Source organism: Plectropomus leopardus, chromosome 17 (genome assembly GCF_008729295.1).
Source record: "Plectropomus leopardus isolate mb chromosome 17, YSFRI_Pleo_2.0, whole genome shotgun sequence".
Classification (NCBI taxonomy): Eukaryota; Metazoa; Chordata; class Actinopteri; order Perciformes; family Serranidae; genus Plectropomus; species Plectropomus leopardus.
Genome location: NC_056479.1, coordinates 21,348,841 through 21,366,870, shown reverse-complemented (window position 1 = coordinate 21,366,870; position 18,030 = coordinate 21,348,841). Strand labels below are relative to the sequence as shown.

The 18,030-nt window shown below is 39.6% G+C and overlaps 1 protein-coding gene across 1 annotated transcript in view; it reads left to right on the top strand.

The window, feature by feature from the left end:
- The window catches only part of LOC121956267 (Na(+)/H(+) exchange regulatory cofactor NHE-RF2), a 41,246-nt gene extending 24,080 nt beyond the window's left edge, over positions 1 to 17,166 (top strand). The window contains exons 3-6 of the mRNA XM_042504402.1: positions 4,801 to 5,028; positions 15,304 to 15,457; positions 16,030 to 16,148; positions 16,261 to 17,166. Of these exons, the coding sequence (XP_042360336.1) occupies positions 4,801 to 5,028; positions 15,304 to 15,457; positions 16,030 to 16,148; positions 16,261 to 16,425 (666 nt within the window). The 3' untranslated portion in view covers positions 16,426 to 17,166. The remainder of the gene's footprint in view (positions 1 to 4,800; positions 5,029 to 15,303; positions 15,458 to 16,029; positions 16,149 to 16,260) is intronic.
- Positions 17,167 to 18,030: the final 864 nt, after the last annotated feature.

The following is an 18,030-nucleotide window of genomic DNA, read 5'->3' as shown; positions in this document are numbered from 1 at the left end:
TTTCCTGATGACAAGCTAGTTTGCTGACACAGGGGAAAAAACAGTACATTTTAGTTTTTCTTTCTCTCTTTCGTCAAAATATTTTTCAAATAAACCAGGACATTTTCGACACCCGCAGTTCAAACAAACACGGCCACATTTCGTTCGATGGCCTCTAGGGTTGGAAAAGTTGTGTGATAACTTCAGGCCCTCTAAGCCTCTTTTGTTATGTTCACACGTACATAAAACATACATGTATAAAAATATACACTGCTCCCACAGTCACAAAATTCCTAGACACATTATGAAATTAGAACTGTTTTCCAGGCCTGAAAATGGTTTGGAATTAACAAAATGTTTTTGGAAAACTTCTGAATAAACATTTTTTTGGCAACTGTTTAAATTATGTTCATAAAATTACCGAAACATGTCTAACGTTTCACAAAATACATATTATTAGTTTTTTTATCCCTCAAAAAGAGGCTTGGCCTTCACATTTTGCTAAGTACTCAATTTGACTGGTTTGCTCTATTGGTGCATGCAGCTAGTTGTCGGCAGGAATGTCTAATTTGTGATTAAAGATAGCAAGCGTGAGCAATTCGTTTATTCGCAAATGCCTGGGAAGTATGTTTTTGTTGGCCTTACCCATTATAAACTGCTTGAATAAAGCCATGAAATCAGGGTAAACTGTTATGGAAAAGTCATTGGTAAACTGAACTGAGTAGACCTACCAATCACTACACAACAGACTGACGCCACACGAAATCGTTCCTCCAAAAGTAAATAGTACAAGAGCACGTATAAAGTGCCAGCAAAATTAAAGTGCCAAAAGATTTAATTAAATAAGCCTGCGTGAACAAACTTTTCAACAGTTGTTTCAATTTATTTTTGTATGTAATATGAGTCAGGTTGGACACTTCGCACATTATTGTCACTCAGGTTTAAGACTGAGTTGTACATATAAACCAAAATTCAGCTGACTCGTCAAACATTTCAAACTGACCGGGCAGATAGCCAATCATAATGGGGTGGCACCTGGGGTGGCCAATCAGATTTCAAGGCCACCCCTAGACTTGCCCCTTATGTCTATATGTCTATATATATGTATGTGTGTGTGTGTGTGTGTGTGTGTGTGTGTATATATATATATATATAATGCACCAACATTTTACTAAGTTCAAAGTTACACACATTTAAGGGCGGGGCCACTTGAGTGACAAGCTGTCTATGAAGCGTCCCCACAGTCTATATGAGTCAGATCCACCCCTCGCTCCTCCACATCTCCCACCTATTGTCTAAATATGGTCACTTCTGGCTCCAAAAAACCAAGATGGCGACGGCCGAAATGCCGAACCACAGGCTTCAAAACGAGAAGTCTATAAATCAGTGAGTGACATCACAGTTGCTCCATCTGTTATTTATGAAGTTTATGGGAAAGATTCACATGAATTCTGATAGGATCGTTCTCACAGTGGTTACATGGCCCACGTTGTGATATGTGAACATACGAATGTAGCCCGTATCAAAAAATTGGATTTCTGTGTCATCACTAGTCTGAAAAAAATCAAATTTGGGCCAAATTTGCTTGTAACTTGAACATAGCCTCACCCTGACACTCAGACATACACAGTGGTGTTGACACCCTCCATCAGTGACACAAACACACACAATTAAGCTTGTAGGGATCAAACCCACAGCGCAAAAAAGCCAAAACAAAAGTGTCCAAAACGCACACAAATGCCAAAAACTGAGACGTTAAGAGATGGCACAGGCCCCAGGGGGTGATTAGTGGGGTGCGGACAGGCATTGAGAGGCAGTCCGAGGTTAGATTGGCAAACACTTGCGTCTCCCTCACATAATGACTCCCAGCTGCGCTCCTCTCACTGTTTATGTTAGAGGAGTTCCACGGCAAACTCTTTTCCTCCCCATGGTCGCTAACTGGAAACTTCTGTCATCTTCATTTTTTCTGCATCACTCTGTTTATCGGTTTATCAGTCCGCTGTATTTCTCCGGGCTCTGCTTGCTCTTAACTGTTTCTTTTCTTGAACTCTCTTTTTCAATCCTCTCGCTGCATCTAATTTTCTGTCCCTCCCACGCACTCTCTCCCTCCTCGCTTTCTCCCTTCGTCCTCTCCGCCATTTCTCTCCTTTGCATAGATCCCAGGATGCTAACCATTTGATTTTAAATGTATTTTTCTCCCCCTTGGATGATCTACCCCTGCTGCCCAAACCTGGAACTTCCTCTCCAGCCAGGAAAAGGAGGATCTTGAGGGATTCATGAGAGTTTTTATGACTCTTTTTCTCCTTCTCTCTCCCTCCCTCTCAGGGCACGCTGCCTAGATCACCACTACCCTAAAGAGTTCCTAAAGAATTCAGTGCATGAGATGAAATTATATGCTGCCATCTGTGTTATTTTTTTAAACAGTCGAGGGAAAGATTTGCTGTTGTAGTGATCCTTAACGTGCATTTGCAGTAATTGCACAGGGATATTGATGGTAACATGGAGTTTGTTGAAATTAATTTTAGTTTAAAAAAGCTCTCCTCTCTCTTTCTGTCAGAATAAATCATAAACCATCTTCTCCTCTCTACACACTCCCTCTCTCTTTCACCCTGCCCACATACTCCATATGTATTTTTAGCAGGCACAAGCTGGACCATGATGGTAGCCTCACATATGCAGTGGAAACAATAGACTTCTCATGTTGCATAATGCAATTGCAGTTCTGTCCCATGCACACAATATGTGCAGCGTATGTGCGATTATATTTGGTCACCGAGCACCCACTCTACCTGTCTGTTACCTTTCAGCTAATATGAGCTGAGGTTACAGAGCTGGCTGCCAGCTATCATCCCGCTCACTGTGCACTCTCCCGCTGTGTAGGTGGCAAATCAGTGTGATCACACTGTGGAGCTCGAGGCACAATTATACAGGTTCTATAAATGTCTTCACCCGCACTCCTCGAGCTGTCGGTGATGCTACAAATGGATGGTTTCACCCCAGAATGAAGTGCCGTCTTTGATAAAGCGTGAAATCTGTTTTGCGACTGAATGACAGCACAAAAGGAAAACATGAAAAGGAGAATAACCATGTGCAAGTAATGAACTATTATCTCATTTACATGCAATGTATCAAATCCGATTCAGGAAAATGACATTCCTTTACAATATAATAATCATTTGTTCTGTCCCATTCAGCTTCAGCAGGGGAAATTAGGTTTGCAGAAATGATAAGCCAAGCAGTACACAACCACAGAACATAACAAGTGCAACTAGTGTGGTGAAAATCTCCACCAGGCAGCTTCGTTCTGGCTACTACACAGCTGCCTGAGCGGATTGCATCCACTTTGGGCAATTCTTGTAAATCCAGGTGCAGAGGCAATGGGTCATTTGGTGCAGAAACAACAGAAGATAGCGTATGATGAGTGAATCTCCAGTACAGAGATCATTTGATTTCAGCAGACCACTTACTACTGGAACAAAGGATGCTTTAAATCTCTCTGGCCTCCCCTACAGGGAGTGATCCGAACAATCCAGAGTGCATTTCTAAGAACCTGTTGATGATAGATGTTAGCTCTGACAAGGCTGTTCAGTCTGTTTTTGTTGGATGGCTTAAGGCTGCCATACCAAGCTATCACACTGAAGGTTGGTACAGACTCAATAAAACTTGGATAAAAAAGTGTCATCGTGGTTGCACACACATTAAAAGAGTTCATTTTTATCAGAATGAAAAGATGCTGTTGTCCTTTTTCAAAAAAAACAGCATGTGCATTGGGCTCAAAACACATTATTGCCTTGAAGTGACACTCCAAGTCCACCCACATTTCTTGTATAAAACATTCAGCCTACAGGCTTTGAAAGGTGGTTGTTCCAAATGAGTAAAGTGACTCAGCTGTGTGTTTTAGTCACCTGCTGCGTTCACATGCCCTGCAGATAACAGATTACCACAATGCTGTGCCCGATCTCTACATATGCTGCACCATATATTCCTCTTTTATAGGCAATGTAGATACCAAAGTCATGGTGTAGTTTCTTGCTCTTTCTAAGCTGAGAGTAGCCGGGTTTCCATTGCCGGTTTGCACAAAACTTAAGCTATATCTTTGAAATGTCAATAAAACATATTTGCGAGATGACAGCATGTCTATTGAGCGATGTTATGTGACTTCTCTTCTTGCAATAACATTCCAAGAAGCATGGCCATGGATGTTCAAAACATTAGCAGGTTTACTCCTTTTGCAGCCTCCGCACTAGCCGTCATTATTTCCAGTTGAAGGCGACGTAGGCGTGTCATGCGAGTGATAATGGAAAGGCAAGCCCCTTTATGTGGGAGTGGCCACATTTGGGAGGTGATAGTCTACGATTTCACAGAGGAACTGTGGATTCAAAACTTCCAGATGATCCGGTCAACTTTTGACAAGTTATGTGATGCAATATCACCCTTCGTAGCACCTGCTGCATCATGCCCATCATGTGATCTATGAAAGTGAAAAAGTGTTTCCATTGCAGTTTTACAAAATATGGCTTTTTTGAATCGCCTGAAATACCACCTCATGCAAGCATAAAAACGTTTTGTCAAGTGTTTCGAAATACCACCTCATGCAAGCATAAAAACGTTTTGTCAAGTGTTTCGATTAGGCGTATTTTGTTTTATAGCTGTAATTTCAATCTGCGCAATTTGAGGGTTAATAGAAACCCACCTAATGATTCCATCTCTCATTGACCTCTTGTGGTTTGTTCCTCACATTGTCTTTGTCAATACAAACCAGCAAACCCTTGAATTTAGTTTTTATATACTTTTTTATAAACTTTTATCATTCTCTTCTAGGAGGCTCTTGCCCAGGCTGAGGCCCAGGCCCAGGCCCAAAACCAGTCAAGGCCCCCGGTCGACCCATCTGAGCTCATTCCACGTCTGTGCCACCTTATAAGGTCTGACACGGGCTACGGCTTCAACCTCCACAGTGATCGATCCCGGCCCGGACAGTACATCCGCTCCCTGGACCCTGGATCACCTGCAGACCACGCGGGCCTCCGGCCACAAGACAGACTGATTGAGGTAGGATGGAGGAGTGTGTTGTCTGGATATGAAACTATAGAGCAACCTATTACAATTCCTACAGCCAATCCTACCTCTGGGTCAGTTTTTAAATACTGTCAGATTGAACTCGCTTATGCTTTTAGCATGTGGTGTTGTGTGGGACCGTATTATATTATCATTGTTGTGTATGAATGTGGGAAGTAGGTCACAAGCAAGTTTCAAGTCTTAACCTCCAAACCAGATGAAAACAGGCAAACTACATCCAATAATAGTACAAATAAAAGTCAGTCATCACTGGGCAATTTTTAAATAGGGTTCCCGAAGATTCTTAAAAGTCTTAAAAGGCATTAAATGAATTAATTGGAAAGAAGGACATCATGAATAGACATGCATTGTAAAGTCCCAGTTTTAAGTCAAGCAAGTCACAAATCAAGACATATAAAATTCTGATGATCTGGTCAAACGTTAGCTTTATAGAAAACTTTCTTTTTTTAACTTTCTAATTCTTTGTGGGTTTTTTAGTGGCAGGTAAAGCTGGATCTTGAGTTGGTCATGTCACTAAGTTTTGAGCTGCAGACTTTTCATACCGCTTTTCTCTTCTTGCTGCTGTAATCAATTACATAATCTAAGTTGTACAGTACTGTATATGGTGAATTTAATTATTTTTGGACTCCACGATAGCTCCCTCATGTGTTGACCTCTGCTGGTCTGCTGCGAACTATTAGGCTGCTAGATTTGCATGCATTGCACTAGAAATCACCCAATTGTGTTTCAAAAAAGAAGCATAACTTCTCAATATCTAGAAAATTTGAATTTCTAGTTTAAAAAATTCAATTATTTTCAAGTGATCTATCTTAAGTCAATCTCAAGTCATAAATATCAAGTCAAAGTCTTTTGTCAGTGTTTGTCAAGAACGTCACAAATTTGCAACTGCCTCTAGTCAAGTCATGTGATTCAAGTCCCCCACCACTTGCAAACAAAAATAAACATTTTTTCAGATATGAGCAGATATTTGTCTTTGAACAGATATAAACAGTATATGAATTTTCAAAGTAGTATTCATCCTTTAACACAGGGGCCGTCTCAGAAGTGCATGCAAAATCATAGTTGGAGCTTTTCAGATTTTTCACAAAAGCTTAATTTTAATTTCATAGGCACTTAAATCCACTTTTAGATTCACCTGGCCTTTTCTGCAACTGTGTGGACTACTTCCTTTTTAAAAGATTATTCAATATGACCTGTAAAGATAGCATGGTGCATTTTTGTCAACACTTTAAATACAATTTAACACAGAAAATTACAGGATCTGGACAGTTTCTAACAACCTTTGGGGCAGACTTGAATACAGATACAAATACAGACATCTAGGTGACATAAACAGAGCGTCATGTCTGGGTGGTGGAGCAGGCAGCAGTTAGTGTTTTATGTGTTTGCTTAATAAGATGTCAGTGAGGTGAGGGGGAGCTGCTACAGCAGTGGTGTTCAATGGAAAGGAAATTTTGTTTTGTCAAGCACAAAAAAGGAACTGAGTATTATATGAGTTGTTTCAAAGCAGACACGTTCTTGGTTGACACAGCAGACTGGGGCAGAGGAATAAGGATAAAATAAAAAATGTACACACGCTAATGAAGTGATTACAGATAAATGATTCTGGGTTCATCTGGTACATGTCAGCGAATAATATGATCAACTGAGTGTGAGAAAATCCCTTGAGAGGCCTTTCTATCTTGCCAATTTGGAGAGGCATGGTTTTTCGGTCTCTTTGTAGGTGTGTTTGAACTGTATACACGTGTTGCCGTGTGCCTACACTTCTAATTTTGCACACGGACCCACATCTCCACACAACCATCCAATCCATTACTTCCAAATAAATCTACATGTTCACCTAGATAACCTTTTCTTTAGCATTTACTCCATGACACACCAACACACAGCACTGCCTACCAGTGCTTTTCTCAGGAAAGGAGCTCTTGACTGCTCAGAACATCACCCAAAGTCAAAAGATAGAAAAGATAGATCAGTCAAAAGAAAAGTATGTAATACACCTAAGTGCGCCAGCTTCCTGAACCCTAAAGCCCATCTTCCACTGCACAAACCCCCCCGACTAATAACCGCTCATATATGGCTTTTGTATTTAAGGAGAGAGATTAAATTGGCTGATTCCCGGCAAAAATGGTGTTCCAGTATTCATGGCTATTTATCATCTCTGTTCTGCAGTGATGGAAATATGACACCCAGGTTGACGTGCTCGTTTTCATCCCTTTTCCAGCATTATAAAATGCTGTGCGCCACAAAATACTGTCCATCTTCATCTAAGCAACGCTTGAAAATTGTTAAATTTTGTCGTCACCAAGTTTGAAAGAGATTGAATACAAATATGCAGAGATATTAAAAAGAAGTAACCGCCGTAACATTTTCACTGGCTTCCTTGCTGCTTTCTGCTTTTTATTAACCTGTTTTACAGCCCATCCTTGACATTGGATGTAACAAATGGAAAGACATTTTCATTCACTGCAGACACCTATACAAGGCTTTAGTCTACTGGCAATGGGAAAGGAGACTATTGCCTATTTTAGTGGGTGTTCCCACATTTACAAACCTGCATTTAAATGCTAATTTTGGTGGAAAACAGGCGTACTAGATCCAATAATAGTGCAAATAAATGTCAGTCATCAATGGACAATTCTTAATCAGGGTTCCTGCAGATCGAAAAAGTCTTAAAAGGCATTTAATTAATTTTTTTTTTAAATTGCCTTCATTGTTAATAAAATGTCTTCATCATTCAATTTTTTAAACTAGTCGAAAAAGGTAACTGTTTGTTGCTATTTTAAAACAAATCTGTCAAAAATTTTAAGTCTAAAGCTACAGAGAAGTCTGCAACAGTTCATGCCTTCCCTGATCCAATACAGATGTGACCCCATCTACACATACTGTCACAGCTGTAGTTAAAAGTCACACTTGTGTCTGATGCCAGGCCCCTGCTTTTAAAGGTTACAGGACCTGAAGCCTGGACTCAATCTTCACTGGGTGTCAGAGGGAGAGGAGAGGCCGGTCATAGGGGAGGGGAGTCAGTTATAAATCAGTGTGATGTCAGAGGGAGAGAAATGGGGAGGAGTGTGTTTATATATGTTTGCCTCTTCTTATAAAACTTAAAGAGAAAAAGAGGCAGACGTGTAGGATTTTTTTAAAAAGCAGCTGAGAGCAAAGATGTAAGGACAAAAAGGAAGAATGTGTCCGTCGCAATCAGAGGCAAATGAATTTCAGTGGCCGTCACATAAAAGTTAAAGGTCATTTATTCACATCCGAAAGAGGAAATGGGTGACACAGAGCATGGGTGCTCAGTCAACTTTCCCCTGATTAGAAAAAAGAAAAAAACATGCTGGCAGTAAAATCCTAATTTTTGTTATAAGCATTTTTTCATCTGAGTGTACACATGCAACATTCACCCTTCATTCCCATGACCTTTGCCCTCACTGGCTGTTCATCAGGGTCCAGACCAGGCTGCAGAGCAGGCCAAACAGGACCTCAGTAAAGTCAGATAGTGAGGTTAAACACAGTTCATTTAGCATCTTCTGAAATTTAAAGAAACATACTCGTGGTTTTGCATGTTTTAGACAATTTCCCCAATGAAGGTTCCCTTACAACTTTCTTAGATCTGTCTTACCTAATTCTCTTACAAAACATCAACTTCCAGCACACTGTTTTTTTCCTAAATAGGCTACGTTTAGAGTTGCACGATTATGCAGTTGAGAGCAAGGCCTAAGTTTTGAGTCCTAACTATTGGAGTTAATCGAGACAGGAAAAATGTCAAAAGGTCATTAAAGTTGATTTTTGTATCGTAGTAAGCTCACTGAATGGAAGCTAGTTTCCATCAAGATGGTAGAATAAAGAACCAAAACAATACTATATGCTTGAAAAATGATTTAGTGTAATAAAAGATGTTTATAATATGTAATTAATGGACTTAAATATGGATAACCATCAGTGTTGTACGATAAATGATAGTAAAAGCCTGTAAGGACCAAATGTCATTGATCATTATTCAGTGACAGTCAAAAATAGTGACGCACTGATGCTCTAATGGAACATTAGATGGCTGATGAGAGTGTGTGGGAACATCGTGTAGCAGGTCACCGCCACCTCTCGCATCTTTCCATGGAAACATAAACTGAGGATCACATTTACATGCACACATAAAAGTGAAGTTGGAAGGCACTAAAGATAGTGTCAGGTGTAATTCAGTGCACGTGCAGACACACTGCCAAAGATCTGAATGCAATGTCAATTATATCTGCTTAGTTTAAAGATTAAACTGAACAACTGTTTTGAATATCAATCAATTGTTTCACTTTTAAGCATTAAAAAACAAATATTTGCTAAATGCGGTTTAATGAATATCTCTGGATTTTGGACTGTTGATCAAACAAAAAACTGATCTGACAACATATTGAACTCTGGGGAAATGTGTTTTTTAGGATTTATAATTTCTTGCCATTTTACAGGCTAAAGAAAAAGGACTGGTGGGTTGCAGTCATGGTTAAGTGGTTCCTAACAAAAAAAATGTGGTAGATTTTAAAGAATATTTAATCCTTTGAAATTTGAGTAAATTGTCTTGAAAAAAAAGGCAATGAGCAACCAAAGAAACAAACTAATTTAGCAAGAAATTAGAAAAAAAAGAAAATTACCCAAAAAATAGTTTAATAAATTAATTATATAATATATAATGAGAATTATGATATTATACATATAGTTTATCCCTAGCTTTTTTCTTACCAAGTTGCTCTTTGCCTTTTTTCCATGCTTTTGAAAGAAGCTGAACCACTTTGCTCAGGGTTCAAAGGTTTAAATATTTCTGAAAGGAGCACAAGAAAAGTAATGTCACTCCTGGTTTGAAAGGGTTAAACTCTGAGCACAGCTTTGTATTATTATGTATGTATTCACAGTACCTATTCATTTAATTTCCTTTTTGTCTTTTTTAAATATATGTTTTATATGTATGATTTTTTTTAATGTTTGTAACAAGGCTCTGTAAGGTCAACTTTAAGTGATCTGCTATAGAAGTGATTTCACGCCAGCTCAACAATGTTATCTCAGTGTTTTTGTTTTGTTTGGACAGAAAAATCTGAGCCCCTGTTGAGTTAGTTGGCTGCTCTGTGTGTGTATGTGAGCATGTGTGTCCAGGCGCTGATAATTGCAACCGTCTCTGACCATGTGTCAAGACGGCACTTGTGTTATCTGTCAGCAGCCTGTTAGAGAGGTGAACAACCATGACAGATCTGTCTCTCTCTCTCTCTCCCTCTCGCTGTCTCTTTCTCTCACCACGCCCCATTACACTGGAGGTGTATCAGCAGCAGCTAGCGTTATAAAGGCTATGATGAGAGCTCAGCTTTCTGACTATGTTTGGCACAAGCAGTGACACCAGCAGTGAGGCTGAATGCCTCATCAGTCTCTGTGCTCCGCCTGCGCTCAACAGTGCATATGCAGTCTGGACCTCTCACAAACGTGAGGGTGACATCACAGATCATATAAAAAGCGCTTCACGCTCACTTTTCCAGTGGTATTCACATACACACTTGGGGTTAAATTCATGATAGTCCACAGATCTGCTCTACAGTGATTTGACAAGCATTGACGCTTACTCACACAGATCACAAAATAACACGCACACGCGTGTAATCGAACAGCGTTGTCAAGCACAGAACTCTCTGTGTTGCTGTTTTAGGCACAAAAGCTGGGGAAAACATTACAAAGCCAATTCAGAAACTTGTCATGAGTCAGTACTTTGTGGAGTTTCGTATGCCTATGCATGACAGTTGATCAGACAATCTAATCAGAGCTGATCAGATCAATGGACGAGTAGAGCTGCTGCTGCAGAGGCGAGTCAAAGCAAACTTTTAGGCCCCGTGCAATGACTGGTTAAGTTTCACTTCTGCTGCTCCACCTGTGCCCAGAGTATAGGCTCAGCACCCTGTAAGTGCAGCGCAATAAAAAACAGAACAGAAGCTTACAATTTATATTACACCAGCGCACCTAAACATCAGTCCAGCTCCAAAATTCAAAAATCAACATGGGGCGCCTGATACTGATATCATGGTGGACCACCACAAATAAATGAATGTGTGGGAAACCCTGCAACCATGTCACCCTCATGATAGACTGTAGTCAACTGATGATCAATTAACTTCTCTTTAAGCTGCAGTTAAAATTTCAGTTTAATACTTCAGTTTATTGACAAACACTTCTTAATGACATCCCCAACAGACTCAGTTTTACATTGCCTTAAGTGCTAATTAGTACATGCACGCCTCATATTCGCTCGTTTGAGCTTGCCCTTATTCTCTGTGGTCCGGCATGGGAGATGAACAAGATGAACAAATATTGCAATTATTTTCCAAGAGCCTTTATCCATCATTTCAATTACCGTCATTTGCTGAGACATCAGCATAATATCTGTCTGCAAAAAGTTAAAAAAAAAAAAAAAAGCTACTCCTGCCACTGAAAAAAACATCACAGCTGCTGCGAGAACATTACATTTCCACTAATTTATCATCCAAATCAGATTTTGAATTAATCTGAGGCCACAAATAGGCTGTGCAGTTGCTGAATCGTGCATTATCTACTGTAACAGCTTCCTTTAACAGCGTCCCGGAGTTTCAACAGGCTTCATCTAAGTCAGTGGTTCTAACTTTGGACCATGACCCAAAAGTGGGTCATGGTCCAAGAGGGGTCTGAAGTTGTCAAGTTAGAATACACAAATGACTAATTAAGAAGTGAATGAAGTGAAGTGAATCTCTGACACAGAACTTTTATTTTGAAGTGGCATTTCTGTTTAGTCTTTATTTCTTTGTGTTCTTGGCCAACATGTTTACATTTTATGAAACAAAATTAAATATGTAGTAATTTATTGAATGTGTTGACCTTGAACTCATGACTAAGGACAAATATGGACCCTGTAGCTGGACCAATTGGAAACCACAGATCCAAATCACCTCTAATAGCTTAACGCATGACCGCTGTGAAAACTGAGCTCATGAGATTTTGTCTCTTTTTGCAAATCTCAGCTGGAGACCAAACAGTTAAAAGTTACACATAAGTCATATACACAGATGCATTTGAAAATGATCGATCCAAGGTTATTGTGTAGCTGCTCTTACACACACACACACACACACACACACGCACAAACGCACACACACACGCACAAACACACACACTACATCAACCTCTTATTTAAACGCTCTTATCATTAAAATGCAACCCATCTTCTTTGTAGCTTCCATTTTGTTCTCACTTCATGACCTCAAAACACATGAACACAACACACACCTGCACACACACACAAACAAACATGCACACAAGTACACAGGCACATGGGTAAAAAAGACCTTGTAATTATTAAAGCACTAAAATAAGAGTTCTCATTAAAACCAACACTGAGGACACACTACTGTACGTGCGGAAACACCAGAGGCAGGATAAAACTTATATACAAAACATAAAAATAAATAAACATGACATCAGTCAGATATCAGAAGTTAAATAAATAAATAAAATACTCAAATAGTAGATAAAAAATAAGGATAATAATACTTAAAAACATTTATAAAATAATTCACCATCAAGTAAAACAGTAAAACAGATTATGTCAACTCCAGAGTCCACTGGGTCCTACAGGGGACCTACACTGCAATGGAGACACAAAGACTGAGAGGACTGACTACGAGGCCGTTCCTGTAAATGCTCCTGCCTGCTAGGTTTTCCCCAAAGTTCCCGCTATGTAACGCATCTATTGCCTAATCTGGCCCCCGTTCAAAAAAGTTTGTACACCCCATGCACTACATGAAAGATGTGTGAGTAGATTTTAAGTGACTGGACTCTCCATGACTTTCAGAAACAGTCAGAAACACACACACACACACACACACACACACACTAGTATCATGACGCTCCCTGAGGAATCGTCCCGTGAGAAATACGCGTCTGTACTGTTCCGACAGCATGTATTAATTAGCCCAGTGGGCAGAGAGCAGAGTGTATTGTCTTGTGTGGGATGGACTGTTAATGAAGGGCTGTGAAACATGACACAACACCTGTTGTTTGGCCGCATACAAAGATGCTTGTTCTCTCTCTATCAAACTGTCTGTCTGTGTCCCCGGCTGACTGAAGATGTCCGTTTTTTATATCCGTCTTTTGTGTCTGCGTGAGTCCTGGGAAGAGAGATGTTTGATATAAAAGAGAAGAGAGGAGCTGTTCACATTTTCCATCTGTTGATTCCACTCATTCCTGGTGTTGTTTACCTTCCACTCTGTTTTCCTCTTTTCTCTGAAAGACCTATGAAGTCTGACTCACTGCACCTATTTACCTTCAGTCCTGTTTTCTACACTTGTTTCACCCCATCTTAATCACCCACAAATGACAGCTAATTTGAACAGTTAGTTTTCCTCCGTCATAAGCGGTGAATTTTAAACAAATTCCCCTTCAGGACTCAGACACCTGAAACCCGCACTATAGCCGCAGCCCAGGAGAGCCATCAATAATTGATTGTGTACCAACACTAACTTGGCGTGGAGCGAGAGAAGCCAAGGTCTAGACAAAGCGGGCCTCCGAATGCACGCAGCATCGAGATAAGAGCACGCAGTAACAGGCTATTGTGTTTTGATAGGGAAATATTGTGACATAGGTGATCAATCACACGGAGACATATTTATTATTTATCTCTGTTGGGCTGTTTCTGTTTCCTGATTGTTGTAAGCTATTTTAGAAAGTATTGACAAGGAGTTTTCTTTTATTGTGGTAATTCCTAACAAAACAGCTGCAGTAACAGCTGTCCTAAATACTTTCCTGGAGCACTGTTGCAAGAATTCATAATTTATAATGAAGAGTTTTTGGTAGGAAGAGTCATGGTAACAGTGTACAATCGGTATATTGTCCCACAGCTCCACCTACTGGACAAATGTAATAGCACAGGCTCTCCTTATGTTATGCAGAATGTCAAGAATGAAAAAAGGTGCTATTTTTAAAAATAAATGTCACTCAATCAATCCACTGAAATAGAGAGATTTTTGTTGGGAAAATGTGATTTAGTTGTTTATAACTCCTAAGCAGAATTCCCACATAAGTGAGGCATTTACTGGAGAGAGTGTGGATAAAGTATCGGTCAACCATGGCCACATGTTTCATTTTTTGGACACAAAATTAAGCAAGGGCCACGCCAGAGGTTGTAAACATTTGGGGTTCAGCCCAAACCCAGAGGGTTCTGGGGGCATGCTCCCCACTGAGATTTTTTCTCCTATTTGAAGCAGCTATATGCACTATTTTCCAAGCCATTTACGATAACAAAACACCAAAAAATTTGTACGTCATTTTGGGGAAAACATAATAGTTCCTGAGGAAAAAATCATCCTGTGTCCTTTTTTGCATCCAGCTTTTTCCGAATAACAAAACAAATGTTGAGCTTAACTACTTTTCACTCCTACCACTGAAGAAGAGGCAAAAAAATATTTAGAAGTCTGATGGTAGTAGTTGCATAACAAAGGTGTGGTAGGTATGCGGTGTAAACAGCAGTACTAATCTTCAAACCTTTTTTTGTTATACTACTACAAATGTTTGACAAATGTGCTACATTTGAATCCACGCCAGAATAATGTGGACTGCTCTAATCGCAAATCAAGAATCCCAACAATAACTTTGGTATTTGTTTACATTTTGGCGGGCGCACTAAAAAAAAACAACAAAGCCAAAGAAAATGTGTTCTCTAAAACTCTGAATGTAAGACCAACACCAGAACATTTACTCGATTGCATCAGATTTCTTTGGCAAATAGCACAGAAGGATAAACAAATGGATATATATTATTATCTGATTGAAACATTATTTTAAAAACCTAAAAGATTTGGGACTTTTCTTTAGAAAGATTCTGATTTGATTCAGTTTAATTTCAGTAAAAACTGAAAGCAAAGCAGCTGATTTTTATTTTCGCTACACGCTTACTTACCTACATACTTACACACTGTAATGAGAATCATGTGTCCTAATCATGAAACAGAAATTGCTATCTGACCAGATACTATGGATGGTTTTATCTGAACATGCATAATGTTTTAGTTTAGCTTCTTAGTCCCTTGTGGTTAACTGTGTTTACCAACATCTGTGGACATCCAGAGGACATGTAATATCACCTAAAAACTTTCACAGTGTGCTTTAAGAGCCATAAAGAGCTATAAGCGGCAGTTTACAAAACCAAATGTCCTCCCTCCTCACCAGAAACCCTGAATTTTTCTTTGTGTTTTCCAGGTGAACGGTGTGAACATCGAGGGCATGCGGCACGCAGAGGTGGTGGCTTTCATCAAGAAAGGGGGAGATGAGACCTGGCTGTTGGTGGTGGACCCAGACACAGACGAAAACTTCAAGAGGAGGGGGGTCGTCCCCACAGTCAGCCATCTCAGAGGTAGGACTGTACTAACAAAAGGTCTAATGAATGTATTGAATTACAAGGCTGTAATTATAAAATATATTAACCTGGACACACACTCACCAGGATTCAAATACACTCAAAACAGTCTCCCCAATGTACTGATTAAAAAAAAAAAACTGCTTTGCTACTACAGGTAACCACTTAGCGCTGCCTGATATAATAATTACCAAAAGTAATTATAATATTAAATTAATATGACAAATTACCATAATTTTATTCATTTATTTGTTCCTCCTGTGGACAGGTGTTGCAAATTAGTGCTTTAGTACAAATACTAAACACAGGGCATCTGGTTGTGCATAAATGTACAGTTTTAATGCTGTTGATATGCTAATATTAATAATAATTTGCATTTGTTGTATGACTATGGGGACGTCAGCGGTTTTTCTGTTATGTCAGGGGATTCTGCACTGAAAATCAGATTCAGATCAAATAACTATTTGTTTTTTGTTTCTTCATTGCTGTTTCTGAATGGAAAATCCAAAGACCAGAAAGTGCACTGGCATTTATTGCTCTCTGTGCTCACTGTTTGTTTGGTTTTTCAGACTACGATGGTCCGTCCATTTCCAACGGCTCCCCGAACCCTCAGATCAACGGCAGCTCCACCACACAGTCCATCAGGTCCACACACTCCGACCTCAGCAGCCAGGGCAACAGCACACAGGTGGGCCTGGACACGTGATCATGTCTCTTTGACCTTTTATCTTTCACATGATACTCAGCACCCTCAACCTTTTTAATCTCTCGTTCCATCTTTAATCATATTCCCCATCTAGCTGGCGGATGACGACGGCGGCCGGCTGATGGACCCCTTCGCTGAGATGGGCCTGAGTCTGAGCGCTACGGCGGCAGAAGAAAAGCTGAAGGTCCACGCCAAAGAAAAGAAGAAGGCGCCGCAGATGGACTGGATGAAGAAATACGAGCTGTTCAGCAACTTTTGAGACTTTTCGCTCCAATGACACAATAAACACCAGAGATACGAGCTCTCCGCAGCTCTCTCCCTCATACAACAAAAGATATTTTGTTCCAACGTGACGAAAGGAAAAGGTTGTGCGATGGGTTTCACTTTTTTAAACCACTTCAGAGACTCTTTAACACCTACTTATCCCTCTTCAAAATAAAGTGCTGGCTGACTGCAAAAACTGTGTACACTTTGCTAAAATCACACTGTTCAGAAGGAGGAGCATCTTAAAAAGCTCCACATACATGGACTTCTATCAGACGGGGGAACATTTTCACAGTTTTGCCTGAATCCCTGTCACTTTTTCTCTACTTTAATCATCCCATTCTCCCAGAGACTCAAACAAATGAGGGAGACAGTTATTTTTATATTTAAAAAAAAAAAATTATAAACAACTATTAAAAAAAAAAAAAAAACAGTATCCCATCATCATGGACTGCATTTTAGAGAGTTTTATGGACACTGTGACATTAATGATTGTGGACGCTGTGGGAGTTTTGGCCCATCGGTCAGAGGAAGCCCAAAGATGGCAGAAGATCACTGTGAAAGAGTCGAGACCCTCCACCTCCAGCCCACACACACTTTTGATAATAATCTCTGACAAAAAAAGGATGGCGGTGTGTGCTGGTTGTGTTTAATGTTTCCTACATTTATTTTTTACCTAGAGTTAATTAACCCTTTGAAACCTGGAGCAAAGTCACTTTTTTTTTTCTTTTAGATGCCTTCACAAGTATTTAAACCTTTAAACCCTGGGCAAATTGGTGTGAATTCTTTCAAAAACATGAAAAAAAAATGCAACGAGCTACTTGGTAGGAAATGATCCACAAATTAGAAGTTATTAGTAGGTCACAATTTTTTTTAAAGGTCTAGTGAAAACAAAGAACGCTAAGAAAAAACAACCTATTTAATTAGGCTATCAAAATTACATGTTTAAAATTATGTTACAGAATTATAATACTTTTTAAGCAATTCTTTTAGGTATTTTTTCTTCTTTTTTAACTTAATTTTTTTTTTTACACTTTTTTCAGGTTATTTTCTTGTAATTTCTTCTTTCGTTTCTCATTTCCTTCTTCCCTTTTTTAAAGAAATAACGCCAGTTTGCTCAGGTTTTAAGGGGGTTACATCAGGATAAGGCAGAAATCTGGAAAAGGCCAAAAAACAGCAGAATTTGAAAAAACACCTGGCTGGTCTAACCTGCATAATGGTAGCAACAGGAAGTTTGCTGATCTAGCAAGGATTTGGGGCTGTCTGATCCCCTGCTGTTACGGTTTGTGCTGGCTGGATTTTAAGTGAGGTGGAGGACAAACTGATTCGCTGAAGTTATCTACATCTTAAAGCCTTTCGCTCCGATTAGCAGAAGGCTAAACTATTGGCAAAGTCTCTCGTCAGGGCTAGATTTTCTAAAGCCTGGAAACAGAGTCAAGAAGAGGTGCAAAATCCTTCTTTCCTCTCAGTCCACTTAAATAACAATATGTTCAAAGTTTATTATAACATATTTTCCATAAACTGCCTACCCCAGCTTTAACTGATCATCAGATTAGCCCGGCTTTACTTGTTATTTTAGCTTTCAGTCTTAATAAACGTA